The following is a 20,643-nucleotide window of genomic DNA, read 5'->3' on the forward strand; positions in this document are numbered from 1 at the left end:
AAAGCCTATGTCTTCAATCTTTAAGGAAAGCACATGGTGTAAATCAAAACTCTAAACCCAAGAAGTGACAGGGTTCAGAACCCCTCATGGAAGCTTCTAACCTAGTAACAAATGCATCAATATTTTCAGGCTATTCCCAGAAACTCCCATTATTAATTTTATGCTATTAAGAAAACAGTGTGGGAAAAAAACCTCAGGTGCCAGGATCAGTTTTAAAAATGCTTTATTAAAACAAAATAAATATTACTTCAAATCCAGTTCAACATTTAATAGGCAGACACTATTTAATAGGTAGAAAAAGGAACAGGAAAAATAACTTACCCAATAATGACTTAAATATACAAGTATATAAAAGAATCAAAGTAAAACTGATACATTTTGTTCTATATACCAGGATCACTTGTCTGTAGGAGAATACATATTAATCATAAATTAATTATCAAAACAGAAATAAGTCCATTTAATGTCCAGCCTGTTCAATCCACTTCCTCAATTGTGGGGCCAGTGCTGGAGGTGCCCCGGCGAGCTTGCGCCCCACAGCTGGCTCCTGGCATTCCTCCAGGCATCCCACCCTGAGCCTGGTACAGTTTGGTGATGACTGGCTTACACACCTTTTCCAGCTCCTTCTGCTGATGCTCGTACTCCTCTTTCTCAGCCAGCTGGTTGCTCTCTAGCCAGGAGATGGTCTGGTTACATTTCTCCACTATGATCTTCTTGTCATCCTCGCTGATCTTGTCCTTCAGGTTCTCATCCTCCACGTTGCTCTTCATGTTGAAGGCATAGGATTCCAGTAAGTTCTTGGGCAGAGATCTTTTCCCTCTGGGCGTCATCATCAGCTTTGTACTTCTCCGCATCCTGCACCATCTTTTCGATCTCTTCTTTGCTCAGTCGGCCCTTGTCATTGGGATGGTGATCTTGTTCTGCTTGCCTGTGCTCTTGTCCACGGCAGACACATTCAGGATGCCATTAGCATCAATGTCAAAGTGACTTCAATCTGTGGCACACCACGGGGAGCAGGTGGGATTCCAGACAACTCAAACTTGCCCAACAGGTTGTTGTCCTTTGTCATGGCTCTTTCACCTTCATATACCTGGATCAGGACACCAGCTGATTGTCCGAGTAGGTGGTGAAGGTCTGAGTCTGCTTGGTTGGGATGGTAGAGTTGCGTTTAATGATGGTGGTCATCACTCCTCCCGCTGTCTCTAGACCCAAGGACAACGGTGCCACGTCTAAGAGCAGCAGATCCTGCACATTTTCAGACTTGTCCCCCATCAGGATGGCTCCTTGCACAGCTGCGCCATAGGCCACAGCCTCATCAGGATTAATGCTTTTATTCAGTTCCACGGCCATTGAAGAAATCTTGTAGTAGCTTCTGAATTTTAGGAATGCGGGTCGAACCCCCAACCAGGACAATGTCATGGATCTGAGCCTTGTCCATTTTAGCATCTCTCAAGGCTCTCTCCACTGGCTCCAGGGTTCCTCTGAAGAGGTCTGAGCACAGCTCCTCAAAGCGAGCTCTGGTAATCGAGGTATAGAAATCAATACCCTCAAAAAGGGAATCAATTTCAATACTGGCTTGGGTGCTGGATGATAGGGTCCTCTTAGCTCTCTCACAGGCTGTCCTCAGCCTCCTGATCGCCCTCTTGTTCTGGCTAAGATCTTTCTTGTGCTTTCTCTTGAATTCCTCCATGAAGTGGTTCACCATGCGATTGTCAAAGTCTTCTCCACCCAGGTGAGTGTCTCCTGCTGTGGCTTTCACCTCAAAGATCCCATCATCAATGGTCAAGATGGAAACATCAAAAGTGCCACCACCTAAGTCAAAGATAAGGACATTCTGCTCTCCTCGGCTACTCTTGTCTAGACCATAGGCAATAGCAGCTGCAGTGGGCTCATTGATGATCCTCAGCACATTCAGTCCAGCTATCACTCCAGCATCTTTGGTAGCCTGGCGCTGGGAGTCATTGAAATAGGCTGGCACAGTAATAACAGCATTGGTGACCGGGTGCCCCAAGTAAGCTTCTGCAGTCTCTTTCATCTTGGTGAGCACCATGGAAGAAATTTCTTCTGGATAAAATGTCTTAGATTCTCCTTTGTACTCGACCTGCATCTTGGGTTTTCCCCCGTCACTCACCACCTGGAAGGGCCAGTGCTTCATGTCAGACTGCACCACGGGGTCCTCAAACTTCCTGCCAATCAGCCTCTTGGCATCAAAGACGGTGTTCTGGGGGTTCATGGCCACCTGGTTCTTGGCAGCATCTCCGATCAGCCTCTCTGTGTCAGTGAAGGCCACATAGCTGGGGGTGGTCCTGTTGCCCTGGTCATTAGCGATGATCTCCACTTTGCCATGCTGGAAGACCCCCACGCAGGAATAGGTAGTGCCCAGATCGATGCCGATAGCTACTCCTTTGGATGACATCTCGCTTCTTCTGTGGGACTGGATCGCGATCTTTTACCCGTATCTTCCTCCTACCCGCTCACTCTTTTCCACGTCTATTACCGACTCTAACCCACCTACCGCTATCTACGCCGGTATTTATAGAGCTGGAGCAGTCTTAAAAAAAAAAAAAGGCGGAGCTTAGGGAGAAATCCAACCCCTTCCTACAGACATGCGGCAACAAAGGTGCTGCGGAAAGCACCAGCCAATCAGAGTACAGCATTCCCAAATATCCTGGCAACCCTCTGGAAGTCGGGAACATTCCGAGTACTGTAACCAATCAGAAATGAGCAGAGGCAGGCCCATTCCCTCCCCTTCTGGAAATATCGGGAACCTTCTCTAATCTTTAGCCAATCATGGCTCAGTAGAGGCGGGCGCCTCCAGCTCCCTTCTGGAAACTTCAGGAAGCGTCTCTCACTTTCAGCCAATTAGTGCGGTAAAGGCGGTCACTTTTAAGCCTCCTTCAGGAAGTTTCAGGAAGAGTCGGTACCTTTCAGGTTTCACCGATTGGCGTCCCCGATGTCTGAACGGCGGGAGCTGGTGTTGTTGAGCTCGTGTCTTTCTCTGTCACTGGTTTTTGGCTCAGGCAGGCTACAGCTTGGCTTTTTATTAGTTGTCCCCAGGAAATAGAGTGACCGGGAGGGCGGCAGTTTGTATTACCTAACTTTTGCAAATCTCCCTCAGTATCTGTAATGATCCAGCCTGGGGGGGGGGGGGTGTGGAATGAATAAACTGGACTGAATTCTCTCTCTCTGCAGTCTCTGGGTATAAGGGGGGATCACACTGCTGCTGTGGGAGATGGGAGGAAAAAAAAGGGGAGCTGTACAGCAGGTTATAAGATCCAGCTTTGTGGGTGCTTGAGCACCCCCACTATTGAGCAATCTTTTTGACAACTGAGAGGTAATTTCCATTGTGCGTAGTACCCCCCCAATCATTTAAAAAAGTTGGCGCTTATGTATCAGGTCACTGTAAAGGCAGCAGCTTCTCAGAACCTCTCCATGCTCATCTCACCCTACACGCCTCCCCGGGAACTCCGTTCACTGGGTAAATCCCTCTTATCTGCACCCTTCTCCACTAACTCCTTTTACCTTGCTGCACCATATGCCAGGCATAGACTTCCTGAGCCTGTACATCAAGCTGCATCTCTGGCCGTTTTCAAATCTAGGCTAAATGCCCAACTTTTGATGCTGCTTTTAACTCCTAACCCTTACTCACTTGTTCAGTACCCATATTTTATCATTTCCACGTTTGTAATTCCCTTAATTAGTTCTGTTTATCCTAATTCAATTGCAAACTGTTGAGCAGGGACCATCTCTTCATGTCCAGTGTACAGCGCTGCGCAGGGCCGGTCTTAGCAAGTGCGGGGCCCTGTGCAGACCAATTTGGTGGGGCCCTATCCTAGCCCCGCACCACCCCATTGAAAAGATTATTCCATTTTTAGAAAATTTTAAGTGTGACTGATGAAGTGACAGGGGAATCCCTAGTAAATTATTTATATTGGGTAACTAGGTTGTTTGTGAGACCACCTGCTGTGTAATAGTCAATTTCTTTGCACCCTTCTATTTGCTCTCTAATGCTCTACCTCTACTAAGTGCTTCAAGAAGTAATTTACAGTAACATATAAAAGCAAACTGTATGCCATCAAACAGAAGACTGTGAAGTATCAGAACACAGATAAAATTGCATATAACCCTTTCTAGATTCCAAGAAATGGAGCACTTGTCACATTAAGCTAACAATGACTCCCGCCCGCCCTCGCGGAAACAGGAAATACCTCATCAGAAGGAGGCGGGACATTCAGCAGGAAGGCGGAAGGGAAAAGTTGGGGTGAGCCGTTGTGCCTGCAACTGTCTGTCGGAGCCGTGCCGTCGCTGCAACAGTCGTTCTGGGACTGGGAGGCGGAAGCGGGCGCGGAGCGATCATGATGCGGTCCGAGCGAGCGGGGCTCAGAGAGGCAGAGATGAGGCGCGCCGTGCGGGGCCCCCTTAAGCGCGGGGCCCTATGCGGCCGCCTCTGCCTAAGACCGGCCCTGCGTACGTCTAGTAGCGCTATAGAAATGATACGTAGTACGATAGTAGGGGATCTCCACCCTTCATCTTTGTGTGCTCTCTGCTGCAGTCAGTTGTTATCCAGAGGGTCGAAAGGGGAGAACAGCTCTGCAGTGGCGTTCCTAGCCTGGATGGCACCCGGGGTGGATTGCCGATGCGCCCCCCCCCCCCCCCCCGCCTGCAAAATGACACCCCCCCCCCTTCCCGGCGAAATACCCCCCCCCCCCCAGGTGCACACCGCTGGGGGGGGGGGGTGTGCCGCGGCGCGCACCTGTGGGCTCCGACTTCGCTGCAGCTCCCTCTGCCCCGGAACAGGAAGTAACCTGTTCCGGGGCAGAGGGAGCTGCAGCGAATGAACGAAGTTAGCGAAGTCAGAGCCCACAGGTGCGTGCCGCGCACCCCCCCCCCCCAGTGGCGTGCACCCGGGGCGCACCGCCCCCACCTTGGTACGCTACTGCAGCTCTGACCCTACCTAGGTGGCATAAAGAACTAGCCCCTTTTCATACAGGGTGCCTATGGTTTTAGTTTCTACCATATTTTTCATGGATCTACCACCATTTCCTTGAAGTAATCATGCCTAGTGTTGCACCTCAGAGTACAACACTGGAGCCCCATACCACAATTTAGTTCAAATGCAAAAAAAAAAAAAGAAGTTTCTGATGCTTAATTTATACTTTCAAGAGACCTGTCTTTTTTTTTAAATATATTTCAATAAAATTTTTCATCAAATTAGAAAAACACCTATACAGAACAATAAGAGAATACATGTTTGTGCTACCTGGGGGCAACTTATATGGTAATAAGAGAGTAAGCCCTTGGCTTATAAGAGAAATTTAGCTAGTGATTTCCATTTTCACTTATAAATATTGTTATGTGAATGCAGAAGCATTAGGCTCTTTTTGTATTTTCTGAAGAGCAATACTCTTTCACCACATGTAAATAGACAAATGGGAGTCATTTTTTCAGTGATTTATAATGAATTTCAAAGCAATTGAAATAAAAAAGTCAAATACGGCATTGTATTCAAGTGATAGATTTGCAGATAGGGCTATTGACTTAAATGTCACAATTTTAGCAGACAGCTGTTCATTCAAACTTGTCTGGTCTCTGCCGATTTTGATCTTTTAAGTCTCACCTTATCAGTCTGATGTAGACCCTAAACTATTTTATCTCCAGTTGAAGTTAATGTTATATTCCCCTCAACACCTTGGTATAGGTTCGGAGTGGATTACAATTTAAAATAAAACTGATCTTCATGCCTGGGAGCTCACGATATCGGCAGCGCAAAATAAAGCTATCAATAACTAATTAAAAAGCACAAATTTTCTACATAAATTTGTTCTTAAAAGCTTTAAGGCTAATGTGATTGAGATTTCACCAACATTGGCAAGGAATTTCAAATCTGAGAGGATTGTGTTATTGGATTGATGACATCAATGGTGCAGGTCATTTTAATTTTGGGCTTTGTGCATTCATCTTGATTTATTAGAGGCCTGTGTGTACAGGGGAGGAGTCTGGGGGCAGAAGATTTTATAAAATACACCTCTGCTTGATGCATTAGCATTTAGGCCTACATGTCAGCACCCATAATTTAGGTGATCCTGGCTGCAGGATTTGGGCTACTATTTTATAGCACAGAGGTACACATGGGGTCAGCACTAGGGGTCCATGGGGCTAACTTGACATGTAAAACACTGCCGATGTGCAATTTTGACCTGTGAGCTACAGTTTGCCCACCCCTGGTTTGGGGGCTGATGCATTGATTAGTCATTCTGTAATACAAACCGTTGGGTCATTACCGCATCCCAGCACTGCCCCCTAAAGCTTACACAAAGATTTTGTCAAGGAGACCTGCCATCTGATCACACTGATTCTGTAGGTCATGTAAAGGAGACCTACCTTCTCCCAGGGTTATGAACCTGGTCTCTGCATTAGGAGACTTGTCTCTTACTAAGCCAGGATACAAACTTTTTTGTTACTACAAGACAGAGTTAAAATACACGTACCGTGAATTAAAGAGTCATAGTCCAAGGTTTCCTTTTTATTTAACCCTTTGCAGAACTATTTACAAACTGGCCTTGGTTTCTGGAGCATTAAAAGCAGGTTGGATACAGCCGAGGGAAGAGGCCGAACCAGGGCCAGGTTTCTTACCCATGATGGGGGCTTGAATACTGCAGTCTCAGAAGAACCACTGAGCACATACTCCCTTGTCGTCCGTCTCTCCCCTCCTCCTTGCAGCACTATCATGTTGCTCTCCAAGACTGGTGGGAGGACACCTCTTTCCCCCCTCCTCCTCCTATGGCAGTCTCATCTCACTGGCAGAAGTACTCAGCGAGATGAACTTGTACAGGCCCAAGGTACTGGGGCGGGGGATGAGGAAAGGGGGAACTGAGTTGTATTGTCCTTCCGTATCAGGCTCTATCATGAGCCCCTCCCTCCAATTGAAAGGGACTCTCAGGAACTCTGCTTCTGGCGCTTCCAAAAGCGTTTGACGTCAGCATGACCCCCGGGGGTCACCACCATCAACCTCTTGCTGGGGTTCTCAAAGACCAGGACCCCAGGTCTCGGGCATAGTTCCTCAACAGCTCAAAGTCTACCTGAGACAAGAACTGATTATACAAAACACCTGGGGTAGAGGAGATGGAAATCAGAGAGGTGCAGAGAGAAAAAGAATAAAGTTAGAAATAACACTAAATAGGAAAATCCTCCATCCTGCCTTTTCTCCCCTCCCCGAAACGTACACAACCGAAGAAAACGTCTTACTAAGCTTCTAAAGCAGTAGGCAGCATCGGTCAAACACTATCTGGCCTTCTTATACATACAGGGGCACTAAAAGTTAAGCGTCCTAATTCTAGGCACTAAGCTAGTATTCTATCATGGCAAATTTGTGTCCCTAATCCGTTATAGGATACAAGCTTAGGTCAGCAATTAGATGCTATCACTTATGCTTGGTCTATGGCAGGTATAAATGGGTGAGCCTAAAAACCGCAAGTAGGGGACGTTTTACTAAGCGGCGGTAAGCCCAACGCAGGCTTACCGTGCGCCAATCCAGAACTACCATCAACCCAACGAGGGCGCCAGTGGTAGTTCCACCCAGCGTGCGGCATTTCCGACACTACCGTAAATATTTGAAAAATAATATGTCCGCTGGGGTGTTTACCTGGTGGTAATTGGGCTGCTTTAGCATGGGAGCCCTTTTGAGTTGGTGGTAAGAGCTCTCCCCCCCACCCCCCCGCATGGCCACACGGTAAAGCTGAATCTTACTGCATGGCCACTTCTTTTTTCAGTCTTTTTACATGCTGTGGTAAAAAGGGCCTCAGAGTGCGATAAAATGTCTGCCGTTGCTAGCGCAGGGCCCTTTTTACTGCAGCTTAGTAAAAGAGCCCTTTAGGTACCTGACAGTATTTTTTTTTAAACCTTGAATTTATATTACACTCACCAGAATTTTACTTTGCAGCTGATTACAAACACAAAACTCGGGTACACATATAAAGGGAAAGGGAAATGGAACTTGATATACCGCCTTTCTGTGGTTTTTGCAACTACATTGAAAGCGGTTTACATAGTATATTCAGGTACTTATTTGTACCAGGAGCAATGGAGAGTTAAGCGACTTGCCCAGAGTCACAAGGAGCTGCAGTGGGAATTGAACTCAGTTCCCCAGGATCAAAGTCTACTGCACTAACCACTAGGCTACTCCATAAAGTATCACATACCATGTAAAATGAGTTTATCTTGTTGGGCAGACTGGATGGACCGTACAGGTCTTTATTTGCTGCCATTTACTATGTTACTATAATATACTGAACATAGAACTGATTAGTTAAAAAAAAAAAATTACCCTGACAATAGATGCTTCTTAATTAAATTATTTTTTACTGACTTACAAAAAGAAAAATAAGAGGGCATATGAATCACAGTTGCAGGCAAACATGTTCCAAAACTTAGCTGCTCGACAAAGAGAACAAATTGGACATTATTCTATTGGATTGTATTTAAATAGAACACCCATGACACGGCCCCATGTGAATGTCCTCTTTGCAGTTACACACTAAGGGCCCCGTTTACTAAGGTACACTATCGTTTTTAGCGCATGCTAATGCTAGAGACATCCACATGGGTGTCTCTAGCATTAGTGCGTGCTAATTTTTAGTGTGCACTAAAAATGACAGTGCGTCTACACGCGGCTTAGTAAACAAGGCCCCAAAACATTTACACGTCAAGTTATAAAATATCATCTAAGTGCCCTTAAGTACGTACCTGCTGCTTACGTTTTGGAGTGTAATTTCCTTTCAGCACCTAATTTTTGGTGCACTATTAGGCAGACAGACAGGGCTGTTCCCCCCTCTGTCTTCCAAAAACCAAAAACATAACCGAACAGAGAGAGTCCCATTAGAACAACAGTAGTGCACAATGAGTGGGAACAGAGGAAGGCTAGACAAATCTCAGGATCGATGAGATTAAAAATGTATTGCTATGATATGTATAAATTGGTACTCAAGACTCGACACGGCACCGTGTTTTGGCATAAAACGTGCCTGCCTCAGGAATCTGGGTGAGAATAGTGAAGGGGGTCTTTTAAAAGATCGCGCATACGTGAACCGATGCACTATGTAACGAGACTGATGCTTTACCTCACTCTTTCGGAGTATCTGGTTTTGTTTTGCTATTATTGTCTTTACATAGTGCATCGGTTCACATATGCACGGTCTTTTTAAAGACCCCCCTTCACTATTCTTACCCAGCAGCACTATCCTATCTTCATCTCCACATTATCAGACTCCTGAGGTAGGCAGGTTTTATGCCGAAACACGGTGCCGTGTCAAGTCTTAAGTACCGATTTTATGTTATCATGTACTATTTTATACATATCACAGCAATAACTTTTTAATATCATTGGTCCTGAGGTTCCCACTCATTTGTCCCCCTATCTTCCTAAATGAAGATATATGCCAGCAGCAGCATTCGTTGACCCCATTTCTAAGTAAGTTAAAGTTACACCGCAATTCTTGCTGCTCACCCTCTGAAAAGCGCAGTCGGTCCTTCTCCAGCTCCCAGAGGCGGATCTGGTCTGTGATGGTTGGGGGAAGCACTGGGGTCTGCAGAGGCGAGAGAGAGCATAAGACAGCTTCAACTGGGTAGGAAGCAGGGTGGAGAAGAAAAAAGGGGGCAGAAATAAAATAACCTTCAAACGCTGCCCCCCCCCCCTACATCCTTGGCATGTCTGGATTTCAAAGTCATAAATACTACTTTCCTCAAGCTAATATCTTTAGTTAAGTCCGGATCATCAGAAGGTGAGCTTCGTACAGAACCTTCTCCATGAGAACCTTCTGTACGAAGCTCACCACCTGATGATCCGACTTACCTTTATATATTAGCTTGAAAAGTGGTATTTTTGATTTTACAGTATATTTCCTCATTCAAGTATAATTTTTACAACTGTAGGACTTGCTGTGAGTGGATTTTAAAGGTGATACATTAACATGTTGAAAAACACATCTATCTTGAATCACAGCATGCTATTGCTCGTTCTCACTTTCCTTGGACTTAATTTTTGTTTTTATTTATTACAAAAGATAAATATACCATGTAATCTACAACAATAAAGTACAAGCTTGCATTCTGACAAATATCTATACAGAACAAACATCATATTTGCTACTAATATTAGTTTGTAAAGACTATCAAGCATCCAAATAAAAACATCTGCTCTGGGTAGCTTCTGAATTTGGCCCCCCAAGGTAGGGTCTTTGAACAAGGGGGATCTTTGTATGCTGTAATTGTGAAATGGTACCCTGAACCTAAGCATAATAACCTCGTCAATTGCCCCCTAAAACCACCAAGCAAGCTATCCAATAATCTTATGCCAACAGCCTCTCAACCTCCACCCTCTCAACCCTGTGGCACCAATTTTTGGCTCCGAGTGCAGAAAAAACGGGCAGTGTAACGAAGTGGGCCATAGAGACCAGAACCGCTCACCTGCTTAAGCATTACTGGATGGGCCCGGGTCCTCAGGAAGTGGATCACCTACAGGTGTAACCAACGGGTCAAAGATTACAAAGATTACAATCATTTTCCCTGCCACTTCCTTGCAAATAACAGTCTCTCCCCACCCCTCTCATCACATCAAGAATCCACCTTCCAATGATGTCATCAGATTGCATTAAGGAGCTTAACATTTCATTCTTATTTTAAATGTACAGACAGCTGAAAGAAAGGTGTAACCAACTGCTAATACGAAAAAAGGCCATCTTTTCCAGTATGTCTGAAGTCCTTAATGAATTTAAGAGCAGCAGGGAGGGGGGATTTTCTCCCCTCACTGTGGTACAAGCAACATGGCGGAAAAGAGGCAAGGAGAAGGGCTGTTAAAGGACTCCTGGAAGGGAATTAACACCAAAACATACTTTGAACTACCAGAATCTTATTACCTTAAGCCCTCACACAGTTTATAAAATCTAGGACTTTTAAACATGTTGAACTGACATCAGGGCTGCCGAGAGACAAAGCCGGGTCCGCCCGCTCGCTTGTCCTGCTCTGTCCTGTCAGTGTGCACCGCAAACTTCCCCAGGGCCCAGCGTTAGCATTGCTCTCCTGTTCCTGTGCGCAGCAGTGCCACAGAGCAGAGTCCTTCCTTCCTTCTGCGTCAAAGAGGCTGTTTGGATGCGACAGGAAGGAAGTACTTTGCTCTAAGGCGCTGCCGTACATGGGAACAAGAAATTTATGCTAGCGCCAGGCGGGGCCCCCTTGGATGCTGGGTGTTGGGGAATTTTGCACCCCCTGCCCCACCTCTTGGCGGTCCTGTCATCCCTCTATATAATAATTGGTCAATCTGCGTCCCTGGATGGCTGGGGTTTGTAACCGCATGCAAACCAGCTACTAAGTAATCGGCTCGCCTCCAGCCTCTCTCTCAGTGTCCCGCCCTCGCAGAAAGAGGAAATTGCGTCAGAGGAGGGCGGGACACTGAGAGAGAAGGAAAGGGAAGGCTGGAGGCGAGCCGAGCCTGCCGCCGCTGTGACTTGTGGTAAAATAAGAGTTTAAAGGCAGGGCGGCAGGAAGGAAAGGGGGGGCTGTTGAGGGAGAAGAGGGTGGGCAGGTTGGGGCTGAGGTGAGACACTGGACATGGATGGATGGGAGGGGAGGATAGAGGAGAATCGCTGGACATGGATGGGATGGGGAGAGGAGAAAATCGCTTAGACGACAGCCTTCCTAGGTCCCATTTCATTTTTGGAGAAACAGGCTTTTTTTGCTTGTAATAAAATGATTTAAGAACTTTTTCTCCCCAGGAGAAATCTAAACTGTGGAACACTGACCCAAACATTGAACTTTCCCACAGCTGATCTGTTGCTCTCTCCTTCCCTATTGCCCCACCTCCCGCTATCCCCCGTCCTGGGTATTCACCTGCTCAGCTGTGATCCCATTGGCGATGGCTTGCTGAATGCTTTCCCTCGTCAAGTGAGCCACTATTAGATTAGGGAAGCGATACAGCATCTCGGAAAAGAGAGCAATCAATGCAATCTGCAGCTCCGACTCTGGGGGAAAGGCACACGGCATGAGAAAGACACAGAGAACACATTCTCAAAACACCCACAGTATGTATACTGCATGCACAGCTAAAGAGACCCCAGGGGAGGAAACAGCCTGCTAAGACACCCCACAATGGACAACTGAAGAGAGAACGCAGGGCATATAATGAAAACAGCCTCAGATTCCTCACCTGTGTAGGCATAGATCCTGTAATTGGTTTCCACAATTATGAAGCCCTGGTTATGGATGTCCACTGAGGTGCCGGAGATGCCAGATGCAAGATTAATGGCCAGTCGGGTGGGGTTAGAACCGTCGAGACTTTCTCTGGGGGTGGGGGGGTAGGAAAGGAACAGATTACAAGGCACAGCACAGGCAGCAGCTGTGTATAGCGTTACCAGATGTACGCAGTGCTATACACATTATATGCAGGTACTTTATCTGTCCTTAGAGGGCTCACAATCTTTTTGTACAAGTTTTTTGTACCTGAGGCAATGGAGGGTTAAGTGACTTGCCCGAAGTCACAAGGAGCTGCAGTGGGAATCAAACCCAGGTTTCCAAGATCAAAGCTCGCTGCATTAACCATTAGGCTATTCCTCCCTGGCATGAAGGCTGGCATCCTCTTACTCTGAGTTATGTTTTTTACCTTTCTCTGGAAGACCAGGCCGAACTCTCGAAGATGCTGCAGGAAGGTGAGCAACGAGTCTCCCATCCCTTCTACTGAGTAATCCTATGATTAGGGGGTGAGAAGGAGACATAGTTAATATTAAGAAATAAACACCATACACACAAATGCAGCCATGATACACACTTATACAGAGACGTAATGTGCTGTGTACGTACACATCACGCAATCTGTGTATATGTATATATACACAATGATTGTGCATTGCAAGCTACAGAACACACCTGCCTGAGGAGGGCTCCTCACCTTTCCAAGGGTGGAGAAGCTGAGCTGGAAGAGGAAAGAGAGAATTTCCACCAGGTCCATCCCACGAGACTATGGTTGCATGGAGTTGGGAACAGGGAGAGACAGAGAGAAGAGATATTATAAACAAGTATTCAGGAGGGCCCCCTCCCTCCCACACATGCAGTGAGACAAGGAGAACACAGAGTCGGCAACCTTCCAGATGTGGGGGAGAGGGAGGGGGGAAGAGTATTGGGCTGAAATTCCTCAGGAGCACAGAGTGCAAAAAGAGGGCATTTTACTGCTCCTGGCCCTCAGAGATACCATAAAGAAAATGGAGGAGCATTTTTAAAGACTGCATCAGTTGCAAGAATTTAAGTTTGCCTATAGGAAGAAATCATTCAACAGTAAAAGCATGAATAAGACAGGCTCAATTCTTAATGTAATCTGCTAGGTGCCCCCTTCCCCCCCCCCCCATCTGAGCTTTTTTCTGCACCTCATTTCTCTTCCCTTTCCCTCTGTCCCCTGCCCTCCCCCACCACTGTTCTTTGGTTTTCTCTAACTCCCCTATATGTATGTGTGTGTGTGTATGGGGGGGGAAGGAGAGGGTGCATGATGGGAAAGAAGGGGAGCACTCACCTCAGCAGACTTGAGATACTGTAACATGAAGTACCAGAGCTGAGAGGATGTGTCCAGAAGCAGGAACTGAAAGCCAGCTGAAGAGATGCAAGGAGGCTCCCCAGGCTCACTGTGGTAAGAGAGGGGGAAGGGAGCAGATCATATAACAGTAATTATGAGCCCCACACACCCTCCTATGTATTAAGATTCAGAACTATCTACCTGTGGTCCCTTTATACCAGGAGTGCCCAATCTTTGCCTTTCAGAGCCACAACCATTTGGGTTTTCAGGATTTCCATGCATATTTATCTGCAAGGCCCGCCTCTGTTGTATGCAAATAGATCTCATGCATATTCATTGTGGAAATCCTGACAAGGCCTGGAGGCCACAACACAAATTCCCAAGATGCCAACCAGGCCTCCCCTTCAGTCTGCCACAGCCAGCGAGCCTCCACCCTCTGAGGGTTTCCAGCAGGGCCGTGGAATGGAAAATCCTTCTGGCACTCAAGAGACATGCCCAAGGTATTTGCTGTTTATTAGGGATAGTTTGTAAATAAATTGTCAGGATTCAGGGGGAGGGTGGACAGACTTTCCTCACGAACCTGTTACCCAGTGCCTCTGCATACCACTCACCTCTTCATAAGACCGGCCTGGACTAGGAGCTGAGCTAAGTCCTGGCTCACAGCAGCACTGGGGGAACCTACCATGAAATGGAGGATCACCTGAGAGAGAGAGAGAGAGAGAAAGAGAAAGAGAAAGAAAAAGTGTGTTTGAGGTAGAGGGGAAGAAACAAAAGAGTGACAGATCAGATCTGGATTCTTAGCACCTACGGATAACAGATAATTACAGTAAATGATTATAGAAAGACATGGAACGTGTGAGACTGTTTAAGTCTCTTCTTCAGATGTCACCTCAGAGAAAGACAGATGAAAATCACACAGGCCTATAATATCAACTGAGGAAGAGAGGAGGGAAATGGGGGACAGAGTGCAAGCTCGTGAACAATCAGAGGATTAGAGAATCTGTGATATGTGGCTGGTATCATACCTCCCATCTCTCTTCAGCATACTTATCCAGTGAGGGTACATCTCGGGCATTGCTTGTCTGGCCCCAGCACGCTGGCATCGTCCGCCCAGGCCTTTCCCCTGTCAAGAATTACTTCAAGAATAAAACCATGGGAGCACTCTCAGAAATCTTGATCAACAAGGGGAACAGTCACAAAACTGTCACTGAATATAATCCACACTCAACCCCACCACTCCAGAGCAAATATTACCAGAAAGAACACACTCTGAGCTTCACCTGCCACTACCACTCTGCAGTAGTGCCACATACAGGGGAGATAACACGTTCCTGCTCTTTAGGAATGTGTGCAGAAAAAGCCACACCTACCCTCCTAACAGTGCCACACGGAGATTCTCTTTGAAGATAGGGTTCAGGATGAGCCCCGCAGCCCCCCTGGGAGCTGCTGAGTATGCCAGAGTCGCAGGCCGAGACAGGACTTGGGTATTTTCCTCATGCTCCCTGCAACAACAGTAAGCAGATCTGTCTCTCTTATTCCAGAACAGCATTGCTTCACCACATTCTTATACTGAAAGAGATGCCGTGCCCCACACCTCCCATACTCACTTCTGGTTCTCTTTCTTCACCACAAGGCCACAGTGGCCTGTGGGAGGGGCTGGTCCAGGAAAAGCATTCGCATCACATAATTCTTGGCTAATCCCGCAGCTCTCTGCGAATACCAAGCAGGAAAAGATCAGGGAAAAGGAGAAGTGGGAGCAAGTCCAGCTTTTTAACAACGCTTCTTCCGGATCTCAGAACCGCACAACGTATCCATTAGTTCATGCGAGCGAGTCTCCTAAGCTTTTTACTGGCACGGCACCACTGCTGTGTCACAAGGGTTCTTTTCTCACACATTTGCTAAAATTCTGCTCTTTTTCTCGTTAGATGCCCTCAACACCAGAACCTGCTCTTAGCAGTAGCTCCAAATCTCTTCGGGTCACTCCACCTCCCTTATTTGAGTCAAAGATTTGCAAAGAAAACTTTGTTACTTGTATCCTTGGATAGGAGCAGCAAATCCACCGAGGTGGAAAAGACAGCAACATCCCACGGAAAGTCTCAGGAGCAAGGAAGGAGTGGGAACGGAACCAGGCTCTTAAAAAAAAAAAAAAAAAAATCAAACAGACCGAAGATGTCCAATATTGAAATTTATTTGAGGAAGGACTCTACAAGGTACCTGTTTCGGCATGCAAAGTGCCTTCTTCAGGAGTCTATCTGAACATAAAAACATCTTAAAATCACAAAGCATAATGATAAAAATCAAAACAAATATAAAAGTATAAAAGTATAAATACATGATGACGAGGGACAATTGCAAAAACAAGCAATAAATACTATATTTCTGTTTTTTGAAGAGCATGGTTCCGCTCCCACTCCTTCCTTGCTCCCCTTGGATAGGGCCAAAGCAGTTAACAAGAATAGCATGTTCACATAAAATTAATTTTAAGTGTAAAATTATGCAAACTGCTTACATCATATGAGCTTAATCTTAATTCCACCCCTTTCATTCACTGAAGGATGGTATCAAATCAAATTTAAATACAGTTCATAGAATAATACAACAACCCACTCACTACCCCCCAAAAGTACTACAGCTCCCACTTCCCAAACACTCCTAAAGGGCTACCCCCATTAGGTTCACCTTTGGATACAACCTATCCCTGCAAGGAGTTGCTTAATAGTACCAATCCAGATGACATCAATAGGCAGGGGATGGGGCAAACATGGTCTACCAGTCAAACACCTATAGCATCCAGCAGGGCTGGAATAGGGCTGAGTCCCAGGCTCCTCCAAGCTGCCATGTAGTAATAAAAGTAAATTTTAAAGATTGTTTTTCAACTCTGCCTTGACGACCAGTGCACTCAGGGTCTATATTTTGATTAGAAGTGCGTTCTGTTTGGAAATGATTGTTTAACTTTGTGTGAAAATAAGTTGGAATGTAGAAGATAAGACACAGCTCTAATTAATTTGTTATGTGAAGGAAAAGATGGGGCCTGCTTTTGAGTTCAGATTGGTCACCTGGACTGGGAAACATGTGACCACATTCCTACAGTATGGCTTGTTTACCTAAACAGAGAAGCATTCTGTAATTTTCCTTAGTTCTGAACATGAGTTCTAAACCTAATAAAAAAGGGAGGCCTCTGGCAGTGAAGTGGGAACTCATCTGTGAGTAACGTATGAACTGCGCAGAACCATGTTTTCTGGTCAAAGAAGCTCCTGGCTTTCGCTGTGAAAAGGGCCCCCCCAGCTGATGATAAGAGCCTGGATGATGTAAGGACCAGTGATGATTGTTTATAGTGTATTATTGCTTCTTTTCCTAGTCTAGGGACTCTTAGCATTGCTTAGACGTAGAGACCAGTGATGTAATGACTGTTTATAGATAGGTATTGTTTCTTTAGTTATATAGCTAATCATTGTGTGTATATATCTTAATCATTGTAGATTTTAGCACCTCTAATAAAGATCTCATTTACCTAATACGAATCCAAAAGAATCCACAGTAATTACTGAGTAGTCTGTGTTAGTGAAGCAGGCTGTAAATCCATAGCAGACACATGTGGTCTTGGTAGGTGGGATCTAACCTTGCAGTCCCCTCAGGTAAATCTCAAGACAAGGTATTCACATATAGTCCCGGGTCCCCTTCCCAGATCTCTCATTGCTTTACCCCTCTACCAAGACCATCAATAAGAAACATATCCCATTCACCAAACACTTATATGGAGACAGAGAACACCCATCCCTCTTCTACGCATTCAAGGCATTTCCTAGTTTCCAGCTGTGTCCTCATCATCCACTCCTGTAGTTACAGCAGCCAGCAAGGAGCATGAAGATACTGACTGGGGTTAGCCGCTCACCTGAAGACAGCCAGGCAGGTGGCTGGGTGGTTATACAGCCGGTCGAGGATGGCTGGGCTCAGCTCCTGCAGGAACTCATGTAAGTTCTTGCACTTCAATTGCACTCTGTTCAGCTTCATCCTGCCCACATCAAAGCTGGCAATAAGAGGACAAGCAGGTCAGCAGGTGGAAGAATGGACCTTTAAATCTCAATGGCCTATGAGCATCAATAAGCAAAGAAGATAACTTAGTTTCTGAAGAGAGACCTATAGCCAGTTCTAGTTTTGGATCTTCCAGTCCCAGTGCATCCTGGGACATGCATGCACAGTTTATTCCATGCATATTCAGAACCAGAAGGAACCAAAATGCAACAGAAGGGTCTGCCTTCAGAAACCAAGTCACAGCCCCTCAAGGCAGCAGAATAGAGGCACAGGGCAGCTTCACCTTCAACTTGAAGGAGAAGTCATGGGCTGGGAAACAGGGATTTGGAGGCATTTTCTTCCTTCCCATAGGGTTAGAAAAAAACAAACCAAAATACTTTGAAGACCGCAGAAACTATATGGATCTATTTACATGATGGCAATGGTCCATCATGGGCATATGGAAAAACATAGTTAAAGGAGAATAAAGAAGTCATGCAGAGTCCCTCTCATTAGGCAGTTACTGACTTGGATACCTCAGTGCTTCAATCATTTTTATAGGCTTAGAGAATTCATTACTGGGTCAGAACTGCAATGATTTTAACTCACACTTCAGGGTTAGATGAAGATGTGCTTGTTCGGAAAAGCCTATGTGATGGATAACTAAGAATTAAGGGATGTTTATTTATGAAGTAATTTTTATTGTGGGGGGGGGGGGGCTAAGTTGGGAATGCATTTACTAAAAAGATAGAATATGAGTTATAAGGTATTTAGATGTATTAGTTTAGGGTGGGTGACTTTTTGATAACTTTATGAGGGATTGTTTTATGGTATTATGTAGTTCTGTGTATCCCAAGAGTGTTTTTCTTGTAACTCGCATAGAAGTGACAAAGTTCAGCACTATTAAATTAGTTTGTAAGGAGGTCTGAATATGCAATGTATAATGTAAAAGAGAGCACCACCTACCAGCTCAGCTAGGAAAACAGGTCCTTCACCTCAGTAGTGACAAGACCTTTCGGACATGAGGCCAGGTTTGCAGAATCATATCCTGTGTAGTTTTCTTTGCTACTGAAAGAAAAACTTTATAGCCTGCTCAAACAAAACAAAAAACAAACAAACAGGAAATCTTTCCCTCCAAATCATCAAAGGTGGTCACACATTTCCCACAACCACTGCAACAAGAATGGGATGCAAGGACATCTGAACAGAAGGGGACGAGAACAATGAAAATGATGAGGACCCAGGTTTGTGAGGAAATCAGCTTTAAGTGTTGCACCAGAGTAGGACCCTGGACAGCATCAGGACTGGAATAGACTAGGGAGAGCAATAAATAAAGGAATTAAAAAAAAAAAGCCGTGCCAAAGATAAAAGTTCATCTTAGCAACTCTTTAAACCTGAGCTCCCTAGAAGAAATAAGGGGAAGACGGCAGGAAAATACATTTTGGATTTAACTCACGCCTTTTTCAGTAGGAACTGGCGAATTAAGTTCAGGTACGGGATTCAGGAAGGATCTGTCGCCGTAACTGGTCATATGATTCTGTCCAATTCACGATTCGAGTCCAGTCGATTCGTTTTGGACCAAAAAAAATCGGGAGTCCCGATTTGGGGATTTTCCCACCTCCCTCCTGCTGTCGCTGCAGAGGGAAGCAGCAGAAGCAGTGAGAAGATAAACTTACCACAGGGACCAAGGTCTCTCTATCGTTGGCACGCACACAGGCAAGAAAGTCTCTCTATTGGCGCGCACTGCCGGAACAGGAACTGATATCAGGGGGCAGGACCGCCAGTCAAGCCAATTGACTCGGTATAGGCTCACCAAGGAGGTTTGATAGACAGGAGTGGACGTGAGCCTATACCGAGTCCACTGTCTGTAAGCAAGCAGAGCACAAGGACTCTCATCGTTGGCACGCACAGGCAAGAAAGTCTCTCTATTGGCGCGCACTGCCGGAACAGGAACTGACATCAAGGGGCGGGACCGGCAGTCAAACCAAGCAAGAAGGTTTGATAGACAGGAGTGGACGAGCCTATACCGAGTCCACTGCTGTAGCAAGTAAGCCAATTTGGTTAATTTTTGTGTCCACTGCCCCGCGCAGCCGTCATTGCCATACGCTCAAAAACAGAGGTATAGTGGACTGTTGGCATCCTGCAAGAATTGTCCGAGTTGCATGTGCATACATTTGTGCATGTGGTGGAATTCTGTTCTATGCACCAATGCACATAACAGCTTTTCAGCATGTGCCCAATATCATAGCTGCTGGCATATGCACACATATCCAAAATGCTCTTCCATATCATCAAGCTGATCAATCCATAGACTGGTGGGTTGTGTCCATCTACCAGCAGGTGGAGATAGAGAGCAAAGCTTTTGCCTCCCTATATGTGGTCATGTGCTGCCGGAAACTCTCAGTATGTTCTCTATCTCAGCAGGTGGTGGTCAAACACAGCAGCAGCTCTGGCTAGGTCTCCAAGCCTAATTTTTAGGTTTTATTGAGTACCTGGGGTTGAGGGCTCTTCTTGAGCAAGTGCAAACCTGGTGGCGCCAGGTCCCTCCTTTTCTCCCCCCTCCCGCTGGCTCCGTTTAAAAAAAAAAAAAAAAATTTGGACGTCCTTAAGGGCGTTTATTTCGACGTTTATTTAAACGTTTATTGCAGCTACTCACTGGGACACCAGGTCGTTACAGCTCGGAGCGAGAAGCAGGTAATTTTTACCTTTTTATAGCGGGCAGGGGGTTCCCTGATCGATCTCCACGTGGCCTATGGCGTCGGAGGGCGAGGGTGCAAAGAATCGCTCCCCGGACCGCATGTGCGCTTCTAGCGGGGATGCGGGGGTTTTAAAGTCTGATTCGCCCTTGTTGGGTGTCAGTTTGGAGGCCGGTCAGTGTCCGGGTCTTCCTCCGGTGCGGCGGTTTTTCCCACCATAAACGCCCATCCCCCGCTGCTCGCCTCCGCCATCTTGGCCGGCCACTCTGCTCGGACGGCTTCTTCTTGGGCCGCCCTTGAGCTGGGAGACGTTCATGTCATGGCCGCCCTTGATTTGGGCGACGGCAAAAAAGCGGCGAAAGTTAAGCGCCGTTCTTCCCGCGCGGC

The 20,643-nt window shown here is 46.1% G+C and overlaps 3 protein-coding genes across 6 annotated transcripts in view; 1 reads left to right on the forward strand and 2 right to left on the reverse strand.

Annotated features, from left to right (window-relative positions):
* Positions 1-260: 260 nt before the first annotated feature.
* Positions 261-2,501, reverse strand: LOC115466250 (heat shock 70 kDa protein-like). Its single transcript, XM_030197391.1, is given in 6 exon segments — positions 261-800; positions 802-905; positions 908-985; positions 988-1,107; positions 1,110-1,341; positions 1,343-2,501. Coding segments are annotated over 6 exon segments (1,932 nt in total). The 5' UTR covers positions 2,417-2,501; the 3' UTR covers positions 261-476.
* A 4,001-nt stretch (positions 2,502-6,502) lies between these two features.
* GTF2H4 (general transcription factor IIH subunit 4) lies at positions 6,503-19,230 on the reverse strand. Its single transcript, XM_030197392.1, is given in 20 exon segments — positions 6,503-7,043; positions 7,046-7,108; positions 9,503-9,581; positions 10,462-10,509; positions 11,881-12,011; positions 12,197-12,311; positions 12,313-12,330; positions 12,650-12,733; positions 12,935-13,003; positions 13,550-13,658; positions 14,161-14,249; positions 14,575-14,625; positions 14,627-14,672; positions 14,920-14,977; positions 14,980-15,019; positions 15,021-15,051; positions 15,157-15,175; positions 15,178-15,257; positions 17,442-17,576; positions 18,527-19,230. Coding segments are annotated over 19 exon segments (1,356 nt in total). The 5' UTR covers positions 17,561-17,576; positions 18,527-19,230; the 3' UTR covers positions 6,503-6,936.
* A 6-nt stretch (positions 19,231-19,236) lies between these two features.
* Positions 19,237-20,643, forward strand: part of VARS2 (valyl-tRNA synthetase 2, mitochondrial) — a 47,312-nt gene continuing 45,905 nt past the window's right edge. For 2 of the 4 annotated variants that reach the window (XM_030197387.1, XM_030197390.1), the window contains exon 1: positions 19,527-19,607. The gene's annotated coding sequence lies outside the window, so the exon portion shown is untranslated. Of the gene's footprint in view, positions 19,424-19,526; positions 19,608-20,643 lie in introns of those variants that run through there. The other 2 variants (XM_030197388.1, XM_030197389.1) reach the window with 2 other exon arrangements.

This window comes from Microcaecilia unicolor, chromosome 3, assembly GCF_901765095.1.
Source record: "Microcaecilia unicolor chromosome 3, aMicUni1.1, whole genome shotgun sequence".
Lineage (NCBI taxonomy): Eukaryota > Metazoa > Chordata > Amphibia > Gymnophiona > Siphonopidae > Microcaecilia > Microcaecilia unicolor.